This window comes from Clinocottus analis, unplaced genomic scaffold, assembly GCF_023055335.1.
Source record: "Clinocottus analis isolate CAN_PGR_092001 unplaced genomic scaffold, fCliAna1.0.p SCAF_6, whole genome shotgun sequence".
Taxonomy (NCBI): domain Eukaryota; kingdom Metazoa; phylum Chordata; class Actinopteri; order Perciformes; family Cottidae; genus Clinocottus; species Clinocottus analis.
Window position 1 is genome coordinate 22,597,816 of NW_027176218.1, and position 25,000 is coordinate 22,622,815.

Here is a 25,000-nt window from a genome sequence, read left to right on the forward strand (position 1 = left end):
GGATCTGAATGAATCTGATTGGCTGTCAACCAGGAAGTAAACGAGTGAATGTTTTAGGATTCTTTGGGTCGCTGTAGAAAACAAACTCTGGGAGAAACGATCGTTCACGGTTTCTCTTTAGTTCAGCCAGATACTCGTCACAAATAAACACCACTTTAGTTCTTTTTTAGTGCAAACAAAACCAAGCTGACGTGAAGGCTTTGAGAGGAAGTAGGAAGGACTCGCATGACGTCACGGCCACGAAGAGTCTCATGTAGACGCTTTGTTACAGATCACAGAGGATCCTCAACCCACGGAGGAGTTTACTGACCTCCTTTACATCTGAAACCTTCCCTCTCTTCATCTTGTGTTAAACACAAAGCTTCTTTCCCGCCATGGACCCAAAAGCACAGATCCCTCTGCTCCTAACGCCCCCTGCAGAGCGGAGCCTCCAGCACAGCTGCCAGCAGCCCGTCACTACGACAGCATCACGCCACCGAGCTCCACGAGCGCCGACAGGCTGGCACGAGGTCGCTGGTCGCGCTCCTCATTAGGCCTTCTATAAATAACCTGAGAGACCGACGACAACAAAGAACTTCACCATCAACACTCTTTTGATCAGTCTGACTGTTTCTGAGTCACCAACACGCCCGTCACTACGCCCCAGAACCTGAACATAGGCAATTTACAACAAACAAAAAGAGGGCGTGGCCTGTAACAAAATGGCTCATCAAACAAAAAGAGGGCGTGGCCGTGGGCGTGGCCTGTAACAAAAAGGCTCATCGCTGTACGGATTCCTGGGGCCGTCCTCTTCAGGCTCGTTTGATTATTCTCACGTCTTTGTCGGATATTAATGTCCATTTGCATTTCTTTATTGCAAATTGACTGAAAATGTCTGTTGCAAATATGCAAAAGAAACAAGTATCTTGTTTTCTTGCCTCTCTAATTTTCATACATTTACAGAACATGAATCCAAACAACAAGAAAACTTCTGGTTTCATTTTGTTGACACATTACAGTCAAAGGTTGTTGTTGCATCACTTCATAGATCAGCTGACACTGTCAACGACCTTAAAAAACTAAAGTTGCACAACTATGAAGATATAAGAACACGGGCTATAAAACGCTGCTGACAGTTTTTTAATATTACCTTTAAATATGCAAATGAGGCAATGTGTAACGGTAACTTTTAGTGAATTTTGCAGAAATCTACAGACAAAGTAGTAAAATAAGCACCTGGACGTGCATGAAGACGTGTTTCTCCTGCAGCGTCTGCTCTTGATGAGCAATCACCTCCAACTACGAGACACTGAGTCATCGTTCCTTCACCCAGGAAGGAGCTGAATGCTGCCACAGCTCAGTGAGGCCGCACGGCCACGACTCCTGCTGCATGCAACACTGATCTGAGTGCTGCTGCTGGTAATCTATTATCCTGACCTCACGCTCTACTCCAACTGCCGGTCATGTGCTTCTTGTTCGGCCGGCGCTTAGAGAGAGGAAAGAGTTGACGAGGAAGATTCAGCATCTCGCTTTAAAAAAGGCACACGACGCAGGAATCACACACTAACTGCTCGTACACACAGCATTTAAAAGTTTAGCCCCTCCCCCCGTGACCAGAACACGGCTCAGTGAACCACGTGCAGCACACACACACACACACACACACACACACACACACACACACACACACACACACACACACACACACACACACACACACGGCAGCGTAAAGGCTGAATTATACTTCTGCAACTACAACTACAGCTGGCCACGCAGTCGGATTGACGGACTCGTGTTGGTTTATAGTTTTTGTGCGTTTTTCATACTCCAGACCAGCAGGTGGCGCAACGAGCGTTTAGAGTCGACCTGCACACCGACATTCACGATATCTCCCTCCAGGAATTCACCTCCATCTTTGTGTCCTGATACTCCATCAGGTTTTATAAACGCTCATATTTATGGACCTCTTCAGCCAAACGTTCTTCAACAGGATCCATTGTTCCTGTTTCTGCTGCGGCTTTTAAAGACAGAGGTATTATGCTGTGAAACCGGACATGAGAGACTCAGAAAGGACGTGGTTAGCGGACCAATCACAGCCTTGTGGGCTCGCGTAGCTGTGACGGATAGTCAGAAATTTGGGGTGACGCACGCAAGATGGCCGATTTGACCACGCAAGGGCGGCCATGCTGTCTTGCGTGCTTGCGTCCCTGATTAAAACCTGAGTGTAAATCAGCTTTAAGCCTCCCTGTCGCCCGGTAGTCACAGAGCGGGACCTCGTGGGCGGGACCTCGTGGGCGTGACCTCGTGGGCGTGACCTCGTGGGCGGGACCTCGTGGGCGGGACCTCGTGGGCGGGACTTCGCGGCGTCCTTACCTGCGGGACAGCTGGTCCTCTCGGTCTTGGCTCCGCGAGCTCTCGGCGCCCACCGAGGTGGCTCCCGCGGGCAGCTGGCTGAGCTGGTCCATCACCTCCAGGCCGCCCTCCTCTGCTATCTGGTGGATCAAGTCGTCCACCTGCTCCTGGGGCGTGGTCAGCGTCATGGCCGAGCTCATGGAGTCCTCCATCACCTGGTGCGGATGAAGGGGAGGAGGAGAAAGGGAAACTCAAAGAGTGCCACGGAGCAGGAAACAAAGAACAAAAGCAGCCGGCCTGCCGGCGCTCACCGAAGTGTGGACGTCCAGGTTCTGGACTTGGCTTTCGAACTTGTCCATGACCGCCGAGACCTTCTGGAGGTCCATGGAGCTCAGAGCTTTGTCCAGAGCTTTGGTCACCTGGCCCATGTTTTTAGTCACCTGGCGAAGAAAAAAAGCAAAGTGAGAGCCACGTGTCGTTTTGGAAAGACAGGAAGCGCCGCGTTAACAGGAAGTCAACTCACCGCCTTCATGGTGACGGCGGACTGGACTTTGGAGGCCACGGCGTCGACTCGAGACGACATGCGCAGCCAGTTGAGGCCTTCGTTCTTCTTCCGGATGGCGTTCTCCGCGTACACTCGGGCACATTCCACATTTTTCTGCTGCAAAGCCTGAAGATGAGACGACGACTCGGTCAACACAACGCTGCGAGCATGAACCTGCTTTGTTGCGCCTGCTTCAGTAGAATCCTGCACGTGGAACGCCGTTGAAGCCAATAAAGACTTCCCCCAAAGGTGACTTTCATTACGGAGGAACGTTACTGTATTCAGCCTTTCATCACGTCTCTAATATGTCCAACAATGATGACAAACAATTAATATGACAGATCCCAGAGTGACGGCTACCAATGATTTATCTCAACCGACAGGAAACAAGTCCAGTATTCCACTCAGAAAACAGAAGAAAAACAACTTTCATGTCCTTTTAAACACCACGCTATGCGCTAGAGGATAGTGGGGAGGGTGAACCCCGACTTTAATGAACTTCCTTTGTTGGGGGAATCATGATTTTATAAGTGAGCTCCTCTGCATGTGTTCAGTATTTGTGCCAGAAACGTATCCATAACCGATTATCAACCAAAACCAATCACTTAAATCACTACATGGTCAACCTCCAGCTGCCATGTTGTAGCTCATGCTGCCTGATTACAGTGTGTGTGTGTGTGTGTGTGTGTGTGTGTGTGTGTGTGTGTGTGTGTGTGTGTGTGTGTGTGTGTGTGTGTCCCCGCCCTGCAGCAGCTTCAGTTGCCGTGCTGCGTTCAGGCTCCGTGTTTCTCGGCTCTCGTTCATAACAGACAGTTGGGAAGAAATTTAATTTTTTTTTGTGGTATTTTCAAAGCTCGCATCTCGTTTCTCTGAAGCATCAAACTGACCCTCCTCCCCTGCCGTCTCTCCTTACAACAGAATACTTTCAAAAGTAATGACAGCCAACAGCAGCGTCCTGCGTGTTTTAAATGCACCGTGCTGGGACATGAGAATTGGAGCCAAGAAATAACAACAACAACAACAACAACAACAACAGTGAGGCATCAGCTGCACAACAGACACACTCCTGTCAACGCTAAAGCTGTGCTGCCCCCTGCTGACGGATGAGTGGAACTCCCTGCTGTCGCTTGACCAGAAATCATCAACAGAGTAAACAACAACAAAAAGATTTCCAGTCATGAAGCTCGATGACAAAGAAGTTCATCAGACAAGATGAAAACACAACTCAATATTACCGTATTTAAAACTATAAAAAGAAATACATTAAGTGTTTTTAATAACTTAAATGATATTAAATCAAATAAATCAAACCCTTGGAAAGTAAAATCTCTACTTTTATCTCAAATAAGTTGCTGAGATATTAAAGATGATTTGTAAATAATACATTGTACACTATGTGGATGGTGTGTTTGTTGTGTTTAACAACAGAGCAGCAGGACAGAGCGGCGAGCGCCACAGAAACACGAGCTACACGGGTATCACAATATCTCAGTTTATGACTCCACTGAAAGGCAATAAATTATCGTGTTGAATTAACCGAGTTAGCGAGTGAAATACAAGCAATCCAGCTTCTAAAGAAAACTCAACGCTTTAAGATTATTTTTTCCTTTCAGACGAAGACGCAATAAGATGATGAAGAGAGAGGAGTGTGACGTGGGCTTCTCTCTGCGGCAGACATCCTCACAGAGCGCCGTGATCACATGTACGACCTGCACCTCAACCCTTCAGACCATCTTAACCCTTCGGCCGCTGCCAGGCCTGGAGCTCGGCCTGGAGCTCGGCCTGGAGCTCGGCCTGGAGCTCGGCCTGGAGCTCGGCCTGGAGCTCGGGCCTGGAGCTCGGGCCTGGAGCTCGGGCCTGGAGCTCGGGCAGTGGGCTCACCTTTTTGACCTTGGCCTGCTCCTTCAGGGAGTCCTTCTCGGCCTTCTTAGACAGTCTCTCCAGCTGCTTGGAGGTGAACTGTGGACCACAGAGGAAGACGTGCAGGGAATGAGGAAATAGGACGCATGTTGAAACAAGGAGTGATACGGACTAAAAGCCTCTCACAGATACATACCTTGAGCTGGAAGAGTGTGTCTGTGGAGACAGAGAGAGAGAGTTAGGACATGTCGACTGTCACAAAGGTCTCTGTCGCTACACACTAACCCCTATGTTACTTCATAACTACATTCATAACTACATCCATTATGAGAGTGATGATAAGAAGTGGTCTAGGCTGTTTCCTTTGCTTGAAGGTGAGCACTTTTCCACTGGGAAAGAAGACAACACGAAAGGCTTTGTGGGAGCCTCTAGTGCTCTAAATACAAATATATATATATATATATATATATATATATATATATATATATATATTTTTTTTTTTTAAATGGGAGATTTACAGCCCGACATCGTCACAACTTTGGGAAACGATACAACTGTATTCACTGCAAATATATTTAAATGGAAATAAGTATAATCTGAATATAAAAGCATCGTCCCTTGTCAGCAGGATGTAATAATCTTTCCGTCTGAAGGCTTGGTGACACATGAGGAGTGTCCAGGAATGTCTCCGTGTGTCGAAGCTACACGAGTCAGTGTGACATCCTGATGCTTCAGACATTTGTTAGGAAACAACTCGGAGACGGACAGCGTTACGATACCACGTTGAATCAAAATAAAGGCAAAACTAATAGCAACAGCGAGGTGATGACACAAATAAACTACTAACCAGAACAGCTAACTTAGCTAACCAGCCACCCAAGCTAACAAGCTAACGCTAGCTAGCTGTCATTAGCTTAAACCCCCTCTGAAGACGTTCAGCGGCTCAAACACGACGTACCCTCCATGACGAGACGAATGCGACTCCAGCTGATCTCAGAGGAACTCTTTCCGGCTCCCCAACGGTCTGGTTTTGGGTTTGTTTTGATAAGGCGGTGGATCCGACTTCCTGGTTCTAGAGTAGTCACGTGACTCTGATTCCCCGCCCTTCTTTTTCTTCTTCTTTTCATTCGTTTTTTGGAGAGTTGGCGAGCCACGAAGTGGTGCAATACCGCCATCTAGTGGCGTGGAGTGTGAATAATACAATCAAATCTAGATTATCCAAACATTTTATCATCATTTTTATTTGTTTATATATATATTTTTTTTTTCCGATTTTTATTTTGTATATATCTGCCATCCCTGCTCTTCTTTTATTACTTATCTTGTGTGTTTAGTTTATTCCATTGATTTTGTCTGTAAATGTCAGACACTACTTTGACAAATAAATTTCCCCTTGGGGATTAATAAAGTACATATCTATCTATCTTCAGGGTGAACCCTGTAGTCTCTGCAGGTCGGTGCTGGGATCCTCCTGATAATCAGAACCAGAACCATTTATTGTTATGGCTCACATACGAGGAATTTGTCTTGACCAGTGGTGCACACGATCAACAACAATCCACACAGTGCAGAAATAGAGACACATTACATTTACGATAGAATTGTAGAATTTATTGCTCTCTAAAGTATTCAGGACCACGCTCCTAAATACCCATAATGCATCTACAAGCACATGACATCCACACCTTTTGCAACTAAACACTCAAATTAACAGCAAGAAGATGAGTTGCATATTTTAAAGAGATGTACAGGTAGTATAGCAAGGCCACATGCATAATATATCACAAGTACATACAGACGATGATGGGATGATGTCAGAAATATATCCTCCATAAAAAAGTACTCAATAAAAAGTCTCTGGTAGTTATACACAACCCTGTAAAGATGAAGATACAGTGATGTCAAGATGTCTGAGAATGAAGTGTGTATTATGAAGATTTATTCAGTTTTTTATTCCTGTCCAGAGGTAATCATGCCCCCCCCCCGCCCCCCCCCTCTTAATATCTGTAATATACATCGATATATCAGTTGTTTTTTCTCCACAATAGAACCAGAGTTATCCCCATTTGCCCTCAGACAGCAGTGTCTCTCTGCAGTCTGCGGCTGCAGAGAGACACTGCTCAGGATTACTCGCTGCAGCCGGTGACGGAGGACAGGAGGGAGTGGCTCCACAAGCAGTGGCCCCAGACGCATGCAGGGCTGCGAACACACCGGAGGACGCGCTGCAGCGTAGACCGGACACAATGTGAGCGCCGTGCATGAGGACATGCGAGGACAGTAGAAACAGCTGACTGAAGCCCTGATGGGGGCTGGAGCGAGCCAGAAGGAACATTCAGGTATGGGCTGAGGCGACGATTTAGATGACCTCAGTGGGATCTGTGGGGCTGCTTTAGGGGGTTCTACACCTTATTCTGTTTGTGTTTATCTTAAAAGGAGCAGTGCACCCCCCAAAAAAACAACAAAAAAGACCTACTGCTCCTCTTGCTTGTAGTGCCTTTCATCTGGTTTTAGTGGGAGTTGTCTAACGTGTCCTCTGCGATGACCACTTGTCTTTATTGTTGCAGCATGAATGCTAAACAGTTTCAGCAACAACTGTGCCAACAGACTTTGCTCAGCCTCTGCTCCCACTGGACTATCGTGTGAAAATGTCCAGAGCAGATTGATTATATCAAGATGCTTAATTATTTGTGTTGTTGACAACAATACATGCTAACATGGTGTAGACACAGCCCTAACGCTATTAAGAAATTAGAATAATCCAATTTAAAAGGTGCCGATGCTCTTCATACTGAACAGAAACACTGAGCACAGACACAGACACACACAGACTGCTAGAAATCCTCCCTCGTCAGCAGGTTTACCTCACCTGACCTGTCGTCCTTGTCCCAGACTGATGGCCCTCTTGTATCACTAGGACTCAGTGAATCCACGTGCAGGTCGGAGGGCGTATGTAAATGTAGGTCATGAGATCATTCCTGCTCCCGAAAAGAGAAGAGGCTCTAGCGGGGGTGGATATGACAGCTATATGTGTGATGCCCCTCTCAGTTGCAGCGAGCCCTCCCCCGTCGCAGTCCAGCGTGGAGGCCGACCCAGCGGACCTGTCCCCGCGCCTGCCGGCCATCATCGTCACAGCTCCGTCCAGAGAGGACCTCCACGCCTCGCGGCCCAACATGACCATAGCGGACACCACCAAAGAGCGGAAGTCGTCCTCCGAGCCCTTCGTGGTGGGCAGGAACCTGATGAACAAAGAGTGACCCGACAGACGGGAAAGATGGGGACCAAGCGCTTGGTTGGTAGGAGATCAGAGAAAGCATTAGCAGTAAATTGCACTCAGATATTTAAAAAAAAGTAATGCACTTATGATGCAAAGATATCACTCATAATTGTGGTATTATTATGTACATTATGTGCCATGACAGGAGTGCTGGTTGGATAATTGAACTGCTGGTCAATGTTAACACTTAGTTAAATGGTGACAGTTTGTTTGCGGTAATCACAACTGTTAAGGCTAATGCTCATCACCAGCGCTGACCACTGTTGGTGTCGGTGGTTCGATCTCCGGCTTCGCTAGTCCATGTTGATGTGTCCTTGGGCAAGACACTTAACGACGTATTGTCCCTGCAGGCTGTTCCTGAGGTGTGTGAATGTCAGTGAGTCCTGATGGACAGGTGGCTCCCTGCATGCTAGCTCCGCCCATCAGGGTGTGAATGGGTGAATGATGACGTAGTAGCATTAAAGAGCTTTGAGTGGTGAGAAGACTAGAAAAGTACAGTTCAACATTTTAACATTTTCTATTATTATGTTGAAAAAAAATAGCTTCAGCATAAACTTTTAAGAAACCTTTGTGAATTTAAGTTTGCATGCTTTGGTATATGGACGCTTGCAAACGATTAACATTAGCCCATGCTATATGTATGCTAGCGATTAGCATTAGCCCACGTTATGTGTATATTAGCGATTAGCATTAGCTCACGCTATGCGTATGCTGCAATTAGCATTAGCTCACGCTATGTTTAAAGCATTAGCAATTCTCAGGTTTAATTGATTTAATTTAATTGATTTAATTCAGGGCACTTCTCACCAGAAGCACAAATTAAATTGCAATAGCTAGTTATTTATATCTGTAAGCATGGATATGTATATACATTACTACACTATGTAGAATTAAAATACTTTGCTCTAAAATGTCCAGATTTTAACATACTTCACTACTTTATCTTTTCATTATAGAAGGAATCGACTGCACAAATGCCACCGAGTTGTCGACATTCAGACTCCGACGGTTCAAACTCCGGGAAAGCTCTTAGTTGTCCTCTCGGCGGCTCCCAGCAAAACACAATGGCGGCGCCCGCATCCTGAACTGAGCTGCGGAACGGACGAGACTCGTGTCTTCTGAGGGTTGACAACGATCCCAAACGGAAGAATGGAGTCCGTAGGAGACGACGAACCGGATCCCATAAAGCTCAAGTCGATCAAGAACAATAAAACATTCACAGTGCCTCAAAGCGATAGGGTAAGAGACTCGGCTCCGTGTGGCGGGGAGGGACTGTCGCCAAACTCCGTTCAGAACTCGTGTAGTTTAACGATGGCCTGGTTATTAGCATCGTTACATAACTCCGAGATCACAAATTAACACTCGGCACAACTCTACATGGACTGGGGTGAAATTCGGCATGTATTGACACAGGAAACATTGCATTTTCTAGGAAAATCACACTGGGTAGATGTCTTCCCCTCTATATTAAACTGTGTGAAGCTAATGCTAATAGCAAACAAACATAATCTGCTACTGTGACATAGTAGACACAGTAGTTCTTAAAATTGTAGCTTTTTAAATGGAGTTTGGCATTATCTTCATCCAAGAGAGCAGCGTCTGTAGGTGCTTGTGTTGTTAATAAACAACCTGAGCTAATGAAAGCGCATTGTGTGACAGTAATTAGCCATTTAACTTTTAAGGTAAATCTAAGGTCTGACTGCCATTCACTCCTCCAGTCATCGTCTCTGGCAGCAGCCAATCTCATTACCGGCTTCCAGCCACACATAAGCCCCGTTAAAGCACCCAGCTCTCTACGTCACCCTCTCTGTGTCTTCAACCTGCCTTTTCTTTCTTTCTTGGACATTGCCAAAGTAATCACAAGCTGTCCCAGATTGTTTATCTGCTTGGCTTCGGCCCATTTCCCATTTAGGTAAAGACAGATTCCTCTTAGTGGCTCAAGGCGCCTGTTTGGCTTCATTCTGTCTTCATCTGTGTGTTTAACTTAGTTTACGGCATTGGGATGCTGCTAGTACGACAAAAAATTTCTCCTTGGAGATTAATAAAGTACTTTTCATTTCATTCATTCATTCTTCACCCATTGATTCCTCGCCACTCATCATTTTGATTTCAACGTCACAGAATGAACACGCACAACACGTGCACATGAAACACGTGCACATGCAACACATGCACATGCAACACATGCACATGAAACACGTGCACATGCAACACATGCACATGCAACACGTCGCATGCAGCTGTCTGGAGGAGGAGTGCAGCCTCCAAGTGTCTGCTCCTTGGTTCTGTAGTGTTGGTCCAGGACGTCGGTATCGAGCTGCTGCTGGAGACGAGGAGGATGCTGGAAGTGTATAACCTCTGGGCCGCCTCCATCTTTTTACACTCTTTTGTTTGTTTGTTTGTTTGTAGTTCGGGAGCTGCAGAAGTGTCAGAGAGTTCGAGAAATTCAACCGCATAGGAGAAGGAACCTACGGCATCGTGTGTAAGTCAAATATAGAAATACAAAATGACATCGTCTGAACTGCTCGGTGGGTAAACTGCCTCCTGTCCCACCACGTAGACCGAGCCAGAGACACCAAGTCGGATGAGATAGTCGCGCTGAAGAAGGTGCGGATGGACAAAGAGAAGGACGGTAAGCTCAGCGCTGTGATGCATCACATGTGTCCTTATTGATATGAATCCACCGTTTATATACAGCTTTAGGTACGGTCTAATTCCTGGAACCGTCGATACGCTGCTCCTTCTCTTAGGGATCCCCATCAGCAGCCTGAGGGAGATCACCCTGCTGCTGAGGCTGAGGCACGCCAACATAGTGGAGCTGAAGGAGGTGGTGGTGGGCAGTCACCTGGAGAGGTAGCGGCACATTGAGCAGCCAGATGTTCCACAGCAGCAGGTTGACGCGTCGCTGTTTCTACGCCTCTGGACGTGACATTGTTTTCTTTCTCTGCTGCTTCTGGTTCAGTCTGTTTCTGGTGATGAGCTACTGTGAGCAGGATCTGGCCAGTCTGCTGGAGAACATGCAGACGCCGTTCTCCGAGGCTCAGGTGGGTCAGAGGGACGTTCATGATGCAGGGCAACTTGTCGCGTTTATAATCTTCTCTCATTGTCGTTTCCTTGCCTCCTGCGTCCTCTCCCAGGTGAAGTGTATCGTCCTTCAGTTGCTCAGAGGCCTGGAGTATCTCCACCACAACTTCATCATACACAGGTCAGCACCGGACTGCCTCCATCTTTTATCTCTATGAATATATAAATATGTAAATATGCCCTGGAATGAAAGTTATAAATGATATGACGAACATACATCTGACCCGATAACGGGATCGTAATACTGTTTCTTTGCTTGTCAGTATGCGGCCAGCTAACTTTGTTGTTGATTTAAAAAACTAAATAAAAGGTGGTAGACTGCAGCGGTGAGGCCGGTGGTTCGAGGCCCTCTGTGGAGGCGTGTGCTGCGCGCGGCGTGGAGCCCGTTTCTTATCCTATGTAATCTCGTTATCAGGGACCTGAAGGTGTCTAATCTGCTGATGACAGACAAAGGCTGCGTTAAGATTGGTGAGTCATCGCTTTCCCCCAGAATCCTCTGCAGCGCTGGGGACAATCCCGTTATTCCTGCACGCGTCCAGACCAGAGCCATCGCTGACCTCTGACCTCTCTCTCTGGCTTTTTACCATAATGGGTGGATTTTTCTTTTGCTGTTTTGTGTGATGCTCTCTGGTCTCACATTCTGTGTCATGTTTCCAGAAACAAGAGGAAGAGCTCGTATCACTCAGAGCCGGCGGTCGATCCTTTTCAATGCGAAATATTTTACCAGTTTTATTTTTGACTACCGGCACGAACAGACAGTCAGAAGTACGTCGTGTTTAACGATCCAGAAGAACACAAAGCAGTAACACTGAGCTGCTCTCGCTGGCGCCTCAGATGCTCTGCTGCATTAGGTCACAAGCTTTATTCAATATGTTCCACACAACACTCACACACCAGCATCATTAATATTACCTCCATCTCTGATGAAATATCCCTGTAATGTTCACTCCATCGATGCAACACTGTCCCATCACTATGGGATGGCAGGGATCTTCATGTGACTGGCAACCTTCACCTCTTTCCAGAAATCATGGACATTATTCAGTTTTTTACATATGAGAATGATTCTCAGTGTTTCATGAGTGTGTGTGTGTGTGTGTGTGTGTCTCTGTGTGTGTGTGTGTGTGTGTGTGTCTCTGTGTGTGTGTGTGTGTGTGTGTGTGTGTGTTGTTCACAGCTGACTTTGGGCTGGCCAGGATGTACGGCATCCCCCAGCAGCCCATGACGCCGCGAGTGGTCACACTGTGGTGAGTGTCTTCAATACGGCCTTAGCCTAGTTCTGTGTGTGTGTGTGTGTGTGTGTGTGTGTGTGTGGGGCAGTGCAGGTAACCCTCGTGCTGCTGACCTGGTCTCTGTGCCGCCTCAGTGGAAAGTCCTCCTAATCTCTCTCAGTAATCTGCTCGGGCTGACCCGGACTCGTCTGTCACGATGATGCTCCTTCATGTTCTTCCTCTTCTTCCTCTTCCTCAGGTACAGAGCTCCAGAGCTCCTCCTAGGGACCAAGACCCAGACGACAGCTCTGGACATGTGGTGAGGCTCCAGCATGATGACACACACACCCACACACACACACACTCACACACACTCACACCGTCAACCTTATGCTCTGATAACACAAGGAGCTCCACCAGGAAGCTACATTTCTACATTTCTACATTTAATCCCTCTTAATCCACGATACCGTTAGTGCTCGATCCAGGAGACAACTTCTGGTTGTGAAAAGACAAACAGGAAGTGTGTTAAAGCTGCATTCTCTCTCCTGACCACCAGGGGGCGACTCCTCTGGTTGTATAGAAGTCTATGCTTCATGTGTTAAAGCTGCATTCTCTCTCCTGACCACCAGGGGGCGACTCCTCTGGTTGTATAGAAGTCTATGCTTCATGTGTTGAAGCTGCATTCTCTCTCCTGACCACCAGGGGGCGACTCCTCTGGTTGTATAGAAGTCTATGCTTCATGTGTTAAAGCTGCATTCTCTCTCCTGACCACCAGGGGGCGACTCCTCTGGTTGTATAGAAGTCTATGCTTCATGTGTTAAAGCTGCATTCTCTCTCCTGACCACCAGGGGGCGACTCCTCTGGTTGTATAGAAGTCTATGCTTCATGTGTTGAAGCTGCATTTTCTCTCCTGACCACCAGGGGGCGACTCCTCTGGTTGTATAGAAGTCTATACAAATGACTCTCCTTCCCTCTGAGATAAAGATGAGTTTATCTCAATCACAAGTTTCAAGTCTTCATTTATGCTCCATTTAGAGTAACAAAGACTGCTGTAGGGCGTGGCTACCTTGTGATTGACAGGTCGTTTATATACAGCGTCTGGTGAACGACCTGTCGAATGGTAGCCGCGCCCTCTTCAAACCAAAGACTTTGGTGAAGTGGTTGCAAAAAAACAAGATGGCGACGGACGAAATGCAGAACTCGAGGTTTCAAAATGTCGGTCCTTCCATCCATCCTGCCTTCATCTCCACCAGAGGTAGACTTTCTCCCACTGCACGAGGAGAGCCAATGGGATGTCTTCTCTCCTCCTCCTCAGGGCCGTCGGCTGCATCCTGGCGGAGCTGCTGGCTCACAAGCCGCTGCTGCCGGGAACCTCAGAGATCCAGCAGGTGGACCTGATCGTGCAGCTGCTGGGAACGCCCAACGAGAACATCTGGCCGGTGAGGACCTGCGCAGGGAGGAAACGCTCAGGGATGCTCAAGGAATAGGCTGAATCTGAGTGTGTGTGTGTGTGTGTGTGTCCAGGGTTTCTCTCAGCTGCCCCTCATCAGTCAGTACAGTCTGAGGAAGCAGCCGTACAACAACCTGAAGAATAAATTCACCTGGCTCTCTGAAGCCGGACACCGACTGCTCAACCTGCTCTTCATGTACAACCCACAGCGCAGGTACACACACACACACACACACACACACACACACACACACACACACACACACACACACACACACACACACACACACACACACACACACACACACAGTGTTAACAGTGCCTGTATATTTATCCAGAGCTACAGCCAAAGATTCCTTGGACAGTTCCTACTTCAAGGAGAAGCCTCTACGTGAGTAAACCTGCGTCGGCTGTAAGCCCCGCCCCCTGGCGCTCTACAGGCCACGCCTCTTGACCCTCTGCTTCTCTGTGCAGCCTGCGAACCCGACCTCATGCCGACCTTCCCCCACCATCGCAACAAGAGGGCCGGCCCTTCGGCCGACAGCAGCCACCCCAAACGGGTCAAAGTGTGACGGACGTGAGACGACGACGACGTCATCGCCGGGAACGGACGACGACGTCATCGCCGGGAACGGACGACGACGTCATCGCCGGGAACGGACGACGACGTCATCGCCGGGAACGGACGACGACGTCATCGCCGGGAACGGACGACGACGTCATCGCCGGGAACGGACGAGGACGTCTCTGCTGCGGACCGGTTGAGTCGGCGTCCGGTCCAACAGACTCAGAGACGTCAACGGGATGCAGACCCAGAGGTCTGCAGCGAGGCGTTTAGGGCTCGTCGGATTTCTTAATATTCGCATCGCTGCCGAGGTCTGCGCACTAAATGTAGTGAAAGTAACGACTGAGTTGCCTTGACAAGTGTGCTGAGGTGTTTCGTCCTTTTGTGTCACGCTCGAGAGGATCTTGAAGAAGCGTCTGTTCTGTGATCATTTTGGATTCCTGACATCAAGCCGACCAGTACAAAGTGAATGGACTCCGTGAGCTCCGCCCACATCCCGAGATCCCTCCACGGCTCCAGAGACAAACAGTTTGTGGCAAATGAAACGTACCGGCGGCCTGTGGACGCTGAGGTCTGGTGCTCACAGCTGAAGTGTGTGTTCGACCGGCCGCGCGTCCTGTCAAAGTGTCCTTGAACCCCTGAATCTGCTCGCTTGTCGTTAGTTGTTATAGGACACGTTGGACTTTTTCTCCAGAAACATGCTGATTCACAGATGTTCAGTGATGATGTCGCTGGTTTCCAAACACTCAGGGATCCACTTGTTCTCTTGTGGTCGACATGAACCGTCGCCGCCTGCACACAGCCGTGGAGCAGGGTTCAGGATGCTGAACATGCGGCTCACAGCGTGTCACTGGTTTGTGTCCCTCCAGACGCGACATCTTCTCACAACTTTACGCAAAAAGTGAATAAGCATTTTTCTCAAAGTCAAAGCGTTCCTTAAAGAGCCTGAGCTTCAACGCCTATGACTATCTACTGTAAATGAGCATTAGTGCAACCCGTCACAACGGGAGGCTTTAGAGACGAGACTCAACAGGTTTGAACCATGAACAGAATAAACATTTACAACCAAAAACGTCGCCGTCATTTTCATTTGAAATGTCAGTTTTTATTAATGCAGGTTGAATCACTAGCGGTTACAGGGCCAGCGGCAGGTTAAGAGCCCTAACGGGGGCGTTGATGAGGTCATCTGACCCAGAATGCACCTCTTCAGGTGCACGACGGCGCTAGTAGCGCTGAGCTAACCGTCACTGGTCGGCAGACGTGACAGTCAGAGCAGAACAAACATCCAGCAGCAGATTAAACAGATTATTTCAACACGGCTAACGGCGTCGCCCCGATAGCAGCGAGGCTAGCTGTTAGCCGACAACACGACAAACACTATTAAATAAATATAAACACTACAGAAGGAAAGCAGTAATGAAACGACATGGTGGCCTCAGGAGAACGTGGTGCGCATTTTCATCCCAAAAGAACAAAAACAAATACTTCATCCTGGTACAACTAAATACTGCAAGTGTAAACATACTGTACATTACTGTAAACATACTGCACGTTACTGTAAACATACTGCACGTTACTGTAAACATACTGTACGTTACTGTAAACATACTGTACATTACTGTAAACATACTGTATATTACTGTAAACATACTGCACGTTACTGTAAACAAACTATGTTACTGTAAACATACTGCACGTTACTGTAAACATACTGTATATTACTGTAAACATACTGTACGTTACTGTAAACATACTGCACGTTACTGTAAACATACTGCACGTTACTGTAAACATACTGTATAATATTCAAGGTGTGACACTGTCCAAACAAAACACTCAGATTTATAGAGATGACGCTCTTAAAAAAGAAAAAAAAGGTATTTTTTAGGTTTTGAACAAACAACGAACTTCAATAACCAAGAGGGAGGACGTCACACTCCAGACAAGTGCATTCTGGGAAATTCCTCAGAAAGCGTATTTAAATAGAGATTCAACGTTCATTGTTGACGTTTTGAGGAAACGATCCTTAATCTTAAAATAGAAAGCTTCAGAATAACTACAAAAAGTTGTTTCTCAACCTCGGACGTGACGTCACGCGGACGAGAAGTTGTTACGTAGAAAAGTTAAGATCAACGTTCCCAATAAGCAAACTTCCTCTGCTGAAGAAGACCACGTGAGAGCAGCTGATGGATGGATGTGTGGTGGATGTTAAGCGCCGCTCGAGGTTTACAGCTGAGTTTCTGATGCTTTTTGGAGGAAACATGGCGTGGCCCTAAAACCTGCACGTGTTGTGAAGATGATGCAGACGGCTGTGCAGGGACACCGAGGCGAGTCATTACCTCAACCCTTCAACAAATAACAAAACAACAGGGCTCTGGACAGACAAACACATCAAGACACACAGCAGGTTTCATAAAAACTCTTGAGCTGCATTCACACACTCGCATGCCTGGCAGGAGAACGCTCTTCTTCTTTTGTTCTTCGTCGCCGTCCTTCATCGCAAAGTGCACAGAGGCAAAAATAATTTAAAATAAGTTACAGTCCTTCAGTCAGAACAAGCTGGGAGAGACACACGCGGTGCATTCAGGTTCAGATGCAGCTTCGCTCCGTGGATGCAGGTGAGGGGATGCTCCTGCAGGGCGGCGCCGCAGCCGCTGCTTGGTGACGCAACGGCGTCTGAAACGGGGAAGGACGAGGACGCTATCGTCCAGCTACCAAACCACAGCGACATTTTCTAGTGTAGCTTTTGGTCGACTCCCCTCCAAGGATTCAAAACGGTCCGGATGACGACGAGTCAAACAGACCGGACCTTTATTTTGAAATCCACGAGAGGCAGAAAACCAAGCGCTCAGCTGGGAGATGGAGGTCTACAGGACGGGGCAGCAGTGAGGGGAACGGGGGCTATGAGTGTTGCATGGAGCAGTTTGACCCGGGAGAGGCGTGGCGGCGCTCAGCCCTCCATCCCAAAGTCGTCTGTGAACTTCTGGACCTTCAGCAGATCTTCAGTGTTGACTGTGGGACGGGTGGTGGACAGAGAGCGCAGCATGTCCGACTGCAAAGGAACGGGACATTAGTGCTTTAGTATTTTACATCATGTGTCCCCACCAGCTGCTAGCAGCTAACGCTAACTAGCGCTCCTGCTCACGATGAAGCATGATCAGGAAACGATGGCGTGCAGGAGTGTTTAACCGCAGTGTGTCGTGCTGGATGTGTGATGAGGTGGAGAGTCAAGTGTTTAGGGGCTGAGTCTGATGCTGCTGTGTGTGTGTGTGTGTGTGTGTGTCTCACCATGCAGACGATGGGCTCTAGCAGCTTGTCACTCGGCACATCCATCCAGGTCAGCTCGATGGCAGCGGGGTCACCGGGGGAACAAGGGGTCAAGAGGTCGTCCACCATCACCTGGCTGTTGCTCCGGGACGGACCGCAAACCTGCAGGAGGAGAAGAAGAAGAAGCAAAGCGCTCCATAGTAGCTGCAAAACATTTGACGACACAACAGGACAGAGGCTTGTGGGTATTCCAGCGAGCTGACCTTTTTGAAGTGCGTGGCAGACTGGACCTTCCTGACCGGCTGCATGAGCGCGTCCCGGACGATGATGCTGATGTCGGCGCCGGAGTAGCCTTCTGTCTTGTGGGCGAGCTGCCGCAGGTCGGGCTCGCTCAGGCTGTGCGGCGTGTTGCCCAGGTGCAGCCGGAACATCTGAGAGCGAGCCGGCTCCTCCGGCAGAGGGATGTAGATACGCTTCTCAAACCTGACGGAGCACAAGAGCCGGTGAGCTCACCGTCACTTCAACCCGCCGGCCTCGAGCCTTCAACTGGTGGTGACTGGCTTGTGGAGCATCCGTTTGCGGAAATGGAATATAATATTCATACGCATCTCTTCAGGTGTGTAACCACCTGCGTGTTCATGAGCCCTGCATGTGTATAAAAGCAGCGGGTCCTCTTCAGTCCGCCATGTTTCTACAGGACAAAACCAAACACTGACTTTGCATTTCTACGTTCCTTAAAGGCCACCGTAGTTCTCTGACTCACTTGTGAAACCGTGGTGGTTCTCCTCGTACTTAGTCATCATCTATTGTGTCATCTACTTTGTAATAATCAGGGACTAAGGGAATAATTAGCAGAACTACAGTCGACGAAGCAAAACGGTGAACGCTCCATCGAGTCATGGAGGGACAAACCCACAACGAGGAGGAGCGAAGTGACCTCTGACCTTCTGCGGATGGCAGCGTCGAGCACCCAGGGGATGTTGGTGGCTCCCAGAACCAAGATACCGTCGTTGTTGTTCCCCACACCTGCAAAACCAGAGAGCTCCGTATGAGCGCTGCCTGCTTTCTGCTTTCTGGCTCCCGCGTTTGCAGAAACTACGAGGTCATCCTGAACATGCAGTCGCCCGTATGGCCCGTACATACAGCCAGTACATACAGCCCGTACATACAGCCCGTACATACAGCCCGTACATACAGCCCGTACACACAGCCCGTACACACAGCCCGTACATACAGCCAGTACATACAGCCCGTACATACAGGCCATATTGTCTCACCCTGCATCTGGACCAGGAACTCCGTCTTGATGCGGCGGGCGGCCTCGCTCTCGTTCTCGTTCCTGGAGCCGCACAGCGAGTCCACCTCGTCGATGAAGATGATGGAGGGTTTGTGCTGGCGAGCCAGGTCGAACAAGTTCTTCACCAGCCTGAGAGACACAGGAGAGGAGGAGGAGGGGGGTTTTAGGGAGAGACCAGCGGACACAGACCCGGCGGGCCCGGCTCACCACAGGTTCCTTCTTACTTACTTCTCGCTCTCTCCCAGCCACTTGGACATGAGGTCGGAGGAGGAGACGGAGAAGAAGGTGGAGTTATTGGCCTCGGTGGCCACGGCCTTCGCCAGGTACGACTTCCCCGTCCCCGGAGGGCCGAACAGCAGGATGCCTCTCCAGGGGGTCCGCTTGCCTGAGGACACGAGGGAGCAGAAGTGATGTTGGTCACATGATGTCCAACAGAGATGATGCTGAAATGCTGTTTGACGAGACATTTCAAAACATCTTCTTTAACTAACGACCAGCTATTTAACGACCACAAAATGACCAACAATGACTTTTTTTTGAGGATTGATTTATAAAAATCTAAGAAATGACCATCAATATTCCCAGAGATCTGCTCAGCTCCATTCGATCGGATTGTTTTGACTGACCCAGAATCCAACAAGATTTAATTCACAATGACACAAAACACAGAAATGCATCAAAGAAACAAAGAAAAGTAGCCTAGAACTCAATAATTATTCATGAATTCTTAATTTGAATACCAAAATGTGATTCCAAATAACATTCAGTTTCAGTCTCTGTGACAGTCACACAGCAATCGTTACAACATGTTTAGAGCTCCTTCAGTACCTGTGAACAGGTGGGGGAATTTGATGGGCAGGATGACGGCTTCCTTCAGAGCTTCCTTGGCTCCTTCCAGCCCGGCCACATCGTTCCAGCGGACATTGGGTTTCTCCATCACGATGGCACCTGGACACACGGGCAGAGCGTGATGGTACACCTGTAACCCGCCACAAACAACTCCACCCGCCCCCAGACGACTCGCCATGAAGAGATAGAAATGTGATGGGCACCTTCCTGATAGTCATCCTCGGGGCCGACGTAAAGAAGCAGCGTTCTATTCAATGACATTTACTCACCCATGAGTTGCTCCTGCAGCTTCTTCTTCTCTGGATTTTCTCCCTCGCTGTCGCTATCACTCCTAGACCGCAACACAACAGGCGTTAACACAAACACAGCAGAGCCCACGGACCTGCAACGCGTTCCCCCCGACAGGGCAGGCGGCGTACTTGTCATTGCTCTGCGCCTCCTTCACGGGCTTCTTGCCCTGCTTGTCTTTATTCTTCAGGTAGTCTTTCAGCTTCTCCGCCCGGTCCAGGTACTGCATGCACTTCGCCCGTATGCTCTCCTTCGCCTTGTCGCTGTGGGTCTCATCTGAAGGAAGACAATTCAAAGAACAACAACAACGTGAGTGAATACGGCGTCTGCACTGGCGGGTCGGCTCCAAAACTAAATTTGGCTGCGGCGCTCACATTTGATGGCGTGTAGGAAGTACTCCACAGCGTGCTGGTACAGACGCAAGGCCTCCTCATAGTTCTTCGCCTTGTCCTCCTCTGTGGCTTTGGTCACAAGATCAATCGCTTTCTGCGGCAGAGACGCAGAGAAACACAGTCAAGAGGACAGGTGTGGATGTTAGTGTGTGGTGGATTGATGGGGTGGAGACGAGAGGGGTCAGGTGAGTCATCCTCACACAGAGCAACACTGGAGCATCAGTGAAAACAAAGCACTAATTACACGAGCATTAAAGAAGCATGATGTTTGAAGGGAACCGAATAGTTTCACTGATTCTTCTACATAATTCACTGATCTGTAGCTTAAGTCGGTTGAGGAAAATGCTCCATAACGGAAATCGTGTTCTTCGTGTTCTCAGCCAGGCAGTGCAGTGGAGGGAGCGGCTGCTCCGGGGCTGAACACCCCGGCAGAGGGGAGCCGTCAGCTGGAGAAGCACAGAGCCGCAGCCCCCAGCAGCTGGTGGGTGAGATGCTCATGGGACCAGCTCGCACATGCACGTCAGCTCGAGGCGGTGCGCTGCCCGCGGGCTCGGTCCAGTTCTGCTAGCGGGTTAGCGCGCTAGCTAACGGCGGCCAGCTAGCAGCAGCAGCCTAGTTTACCTGTAATGTGGACGTTGTCATTTCATCTCACTCGGGTGCCCTCGCGCCCAGACTTCTGTCCCCTCACTCGACCCGAGAGGCGGCTACGCGGAGGAAGGGAGCCCGTTAGCAGCGCTGTGTTGCCAGCGACGAGCCGCTCTGGACATGGCAGACACGGAGCGTTAGCTTAGCGCGAGCTAATGTGACAGCTCTGCCTCGACCCAACAACACCACAGCAACAAGGGGGCTGCGTCGTCCTTCTTCTTCTTCGGCGTTTTTATTTGAGCTTGTAACCGATCTCCATACGAGGCGCAGCGCCACCTGCTGTACCGGAGTAAGCAGTGCAGGGCTCTCAAGTGTCACGCATTGAGCGTGACTGTCACTCATTTCGGTCTTAAATCACGCCCTCCCGCCACACATCATATTTCTTATGCTGAAAAGAACTCCAGGCTATTTAATGAGCCGCAGCGCGTCGACATGAGCTGGTCGCGCTGCCCTCACCGCGGAGGAATCAAGCCCCCCGCGAGGAGCCACTCATCAGCCAATCAAAAAAAGGAAATGGGCTACAGCCAATCAGAAAACCATATTTTTGTATCCGGGTAAAATGTAATGACAGGAGGGACTGAAGCCGTCCGGCGGCGCGTATTTGTCGTCGTTACCGTCGTCTCTCTCTCTCTCTCTCTCTCTCTCTCTCTCTCTCTCTCTCTCTCTCTCTCTCTCTCTCTCTCTCTCTCTCTCTCGTCTCTCGACATTGTGTAAACAAGAATGGGAATATATCGCGTTACCATTATGACGTCATACAATGTTGTGTGTAATTGTGGGTGTTTATTTAATATTTTGTATTCCCTGACTGTCTTCCAGGCATGAGAGGAACTCTCGCCTGTTCACTGTTTTGAGTCCAAACAGCTTCAGTAATAAAACTAGAAGGAACATTTCCTTCTGAAAAGCCAGTGGAATGCAAAAATATGAAGCTTACAGCTGTAATATGTTTGAAAAAAAAGGCTGAATATAGCTGCTATATCTCTCTCTCCTTTCTTGGATTGTAATTTATCTCCCGGATTATTTAGATGATGCAGTTTTTCTTAAAATTTTTCCAATTATATATTTAACCAACAAAGATTTTCAGCAGTTCAGTTAAATGCTGCTGGGCTTCAACACTTTTCAGCAGGTACTTTTCTATATTTTCAGCATATATATATATATATATATATATATATATATATATATATATATATATATATATATATATATATATATATATTTATTTATTTATTTATTTATTTATACATACACATCCCCGAGTGAGACGCATCTCTTCCCAGCATAATGTCTCATATGAGACGGGTCGCGCGTGCTGCCGTGGCGCTAATCACCACTGTAATTATACTATATGTCCATGTGTTATTTATTGTACTATATTGCAAAAACTTTCAGTCAGATTCAAGATTATTTTTTGTAAAAGTATACAGCCTTTTTTGTTTTTATGTTTTTATTCTATCCTTTGGCTTCGCGTGACGCTGATGTTTTTAAAACATTGTATTATGAAAGACATGACACAATGAGTTTTTATTTTTTACTCTTTTCAGGGTTTACACCTGAGCTGATATTGTTTTATTATTACTATAAAGACAGGAAACCTCAACTCATGAACAGATTGAAGCTCATTTAAGGCCTTAGTCTAAAATTCTCGCTGACTTATAATTTAGCATCCTTATCCCAACTATGATTGTGATTTTTAACCTCGTATCTACCATTCAGACGTTTAAAGCTTCCACACATTAGCTTTATACAACTTCCCATTTCCTTTATTTAAAACTAAATTCAGATTTCCTCATTTGACCCACTCTTTCTCACTATTCAACTCATTCACACCCGGGTCTGAAGCCAGCAGTATCATAACGATATCATAATGATATTTACGGTCAAACTTGACCAATGGGGAGGTTCTCCACTACGCTATTGCTGCTTGAGTACTCACACGATTTAGAAAGACACAACAACCAGGAATACGTAGTGAGAAGTAAATATTGTGTACATGATAAAGCCGAGACCACACGCCCTCCATGTGATTTGTAACAGTTTTATTGGAAGTTATTTACATTTGAGATTATTACATCCTCATCGTACATCGTACACGGGATCTTGGAAGGAAGTCTAGAATACTTTGCATATTACGGTTGTTGCATCAGCGCTTCATCCCGTTGTGACTCATCAATTCAATGATTGTGTGTGACGCAGATATTACAAAAAAAACAAAAAACACCTTCTTGAAGCCTTGCTTTGCATAGACAGGACAGCCTCAGGTCACGAGGAGGCGAGAAGACTCAACGAACATTCACAGGTTCAAAAGAGTTTGATCGGCTAGTGCATCGAGCTCCGAGAGGGACGGACGGCCTGCAGCTCGTGGAAGGATGACCGACTGAAGAGCATGAGGTCTGAGCAGCGAGGCCGGCGGGACATGACCACAGAAGAAGAAGCAGGAGGGAGGAGTGCAGCGCGGCGACCAGGCCGACCCACCGCAGGCCCAGAAGAAGCTGAGAGCCCTCACGAGGACAGAAGGAAGGTGGTTCCGCCCGGCGACTGTGTCCCGTGCCCGAGGACAGACGGGTGTGGTGTTGTCGCCACACAGCGCTGCTTTGTGCAGCAGAGGCGCCGCTGAAGGGGGGCGGAGGCCCAGCAACCAACACAGCCTCATGAGAACACGCCGACTGCAGCCGGACGCTCGCTGTGGACGCTCAACACTCTGGACCGAGCGGAGCGGCCGGAGGGGAGACCGTCAGCGAGCAGCTGACTTCACAGCTGGCAGCAGACACACTGACGGGTCGTGAACTAAAGAGCACACGGCTGCAGTGAAGGGCTTGGGAACCGTAGTCTGACGTATGACTCGACTGCATCTCACGGCCTTCATCGGCACTATTGGCTTCACTTAGCTGCCTGAGTGTGACCTACATGTGACCTACGTTTGACCTCATGTAGCTTCTGTGACCTCTGTGTGACCTCGCTCTCGCTACAGTTAAAACTGCAGCGCCTGAACAAACACCAGGAACGACCCCTTTAACATCTGTGTATGTATACATAGTACATATATTTATTATTATTAAACATTATTATATATATATTGATATATAAGTGTTTTTAAAAGTGGTTTGCGTCGTTGAGTTCAATGTGGTTTTGTTAGACTGAACGATGTGGGATCATCCGGTCGCTCCTACGCTTCACCCTCCTGAGTGTTGATGTGCTCCGTCCCATCAGAGACGTGATGGCGCTGGCGGGACGGCCGACACCCTCAGCAACGCCTGCCAGTGGAGGCCACGCCTCCCAGGATGCACAGCTGCTATGTGGGTGACGGTCCTCATGGGGTCGCATGACGACAGAGGCCGTGAGATGTAAGACGTAAGTCCAGTGAGCGGTTTCCTCAAACTTTCATTGGCTTTCTGAGACTTGAATGGAAGTAAAAGCTTAAAGCACGGCATCAGCTCTCTGCAGCGGGGGCTTCACGGGAGGTGAGACGTATTAGACGCCACACATGGCTCAGACGCCATGGCGGCCCACCCTGAAACCGGCCCCTTCGGCCTTTAACGTCATCACCAGAGAAATGCCGCCGCGGGGACGGCGACGAGACGGCAGCGACACCGAGGCCACGTGGTCAGGAAGTCAGGCTTTAAAAAACTAAACAAAGCAACATGGCCGACACTAGAAGAGTAACACTGTTGCTCACAAATGAGAAGCAGGAAGAGGAAACGACACAAAGCGCGTTGGACTACAAGTCAAAAGGCACAGTCGGCACTCCTGATTACAACAGCAGTTTGGGACAATGTGCTAGAAAGGTGAGTCTGTCAGGCAGCAGGCACACTATCAAGCCGACAGAAGCACACACACACACACACACACACACACACACACACACACACACACACACACACACACACACACTCTGCTCACTAGACTGCATTCTGACCCCACAAACGCATTAAGAAGAGCCCAA

The 25,000-nt window shown here is 48.4% G+C and overlaps 4 protein-coding genes across 6 annotated transcripts in view; 1 reads left to right on the top strand and 3 right to left on the bottom strand.

Moving 5' to 3' along the window:
- The window catches only part of chmp1a (charged multivesicular body protein 1A), a 7,255-nt gene extending 1,438 nt beyond the window's left edge, over positions 1 to 5,817 (bottom strand). The window contains exons 1-6 of the mRNA XM_068603828.1: positions 5,694 to 5,817; positions 4,932 to 4,951; positions 4,757 to 4,834; positions 2,855 to 3,001; positions 2,643 to 2,771; positions 2,353 to 2,546 (exon numbers count right to left, since the gene is read on the bottom strand). Of these exons, the coding sequence (XP_068459929.1) occupies positions 2,353 to 2,546; positions 2,643 to 2,771; positions 2,855 to 3,001; positions 4,757 to 4,834; positions 4,932 to 4,951; positions 5,694 to 5,700 (575 nt within the window). The 5' untranslated portion in view covers positions 5,701 to 5,817. The remainder of the gene's footprint in view (positions 1 to 2,352; positions 2,547 to 2,642; positions 2,772 to 2,854; positions 3,002 to 4,756; positions 4,835 to 4,931; positions 4,952 to 5,693) is intronic.
- Positions 5,818 to 6,956: 1,139 nt separating this feature from the next.
- Positions 6,957 to 15,379, top strand: cdk10 (cyclin dependent kinase 10). Of its 2 annotated transcripts, none has more exons than XM_068602585.1 (15): positions 6,957 to 7,071; positions 7,781 to 8,028; positions 8,966 to 9,248; positions 10,419 to 10,491; positions 10,570 to 10,641; positions 10,760 to 10,862; positions 10,972 to 11,053; positions 11,147 to 11,214; positions 11,509 to 11,561; positions 12,271 to 12,340; positions 12,564 to 12,623; positions 13,623 to 13,746; positions 13,832 to 13,971; positions 14,096 to 14,148; positions 14,232 to 15,379. In XM_068602585.1, the coding sequence occupies exons 3-15, from the start codon at positions 9,159 to 9,161 to the stop codon at positions 14,327 to 14,329; spliced, it is 1,086 nt and encodes a 361-aa protein (XP_068458686.1). In that variant the 5' UTR covers positions 6,957 to 7,071; positions 7,781 to 8,028; positions 8,966 to 9,158; the 3' UTR covers positions 14,330 to 15,379. The 2 variants fall into 2 exon arrangements, with proteins under 2 accessions (XP_068458686.1, XP_068458685.1); XM_068602584.1 differs by having other exon boundaries at positions 7,781 to 8,024.
- A 23-nt stretch (positions 15,380 to 15,402) lies between these two features.
- vps4a (vacuolar protein sorting 4 homolog A) lies at positions 15,403 to 21,268 on the bottom strand. Its single transcript, XM_068602586.1, has 11 exons — positions 21,037 to 21,268; positions 20,398 to 20,509; positions 20,155 to 20,299; positions 20,005 to 20,066; positions 19,715 to 19,834; positions 19,115 to 19,271; positions 18,867 to 19,015; positions 18,534 to 18,615; positions 17,853 to 18,072; positions 17,611 to 17,751; positions 15,403 to 17,374 (listed from the first exon to the last, which is right to left on the bottom strand). Exons 1-11 carry the CDS (start codon positions 21,055 to 21,057, stop codon positions 17,273 to 17,275), a joined length of 1,311 nt encoding a protein of 436 aa, XP_068458687.1. The 5' UTR covers positions 21,058 to 21,268; the 3' UTR covers positions 15,403 to 17,272.
- Positions 21,269 to 23,081: 1,813 nt separating this feature from the next.
- Positions 23,082 to 25,000, bottom strand: part of sntb2 (syntrophin, beta 2) — a 28,318-nt gene continuing 26,399 nt past the window's right edge. For both annotated transcript variants that reach the window (XM_068603270.1, XM_068603269.1), the window contains exon 7: positions 23,082 to 25,000. This exon is cut by the window's right edge and continues 567 nt beyond it. The gene's annotated coding sequence lies outside the window, so the exon portion shown is untranslated.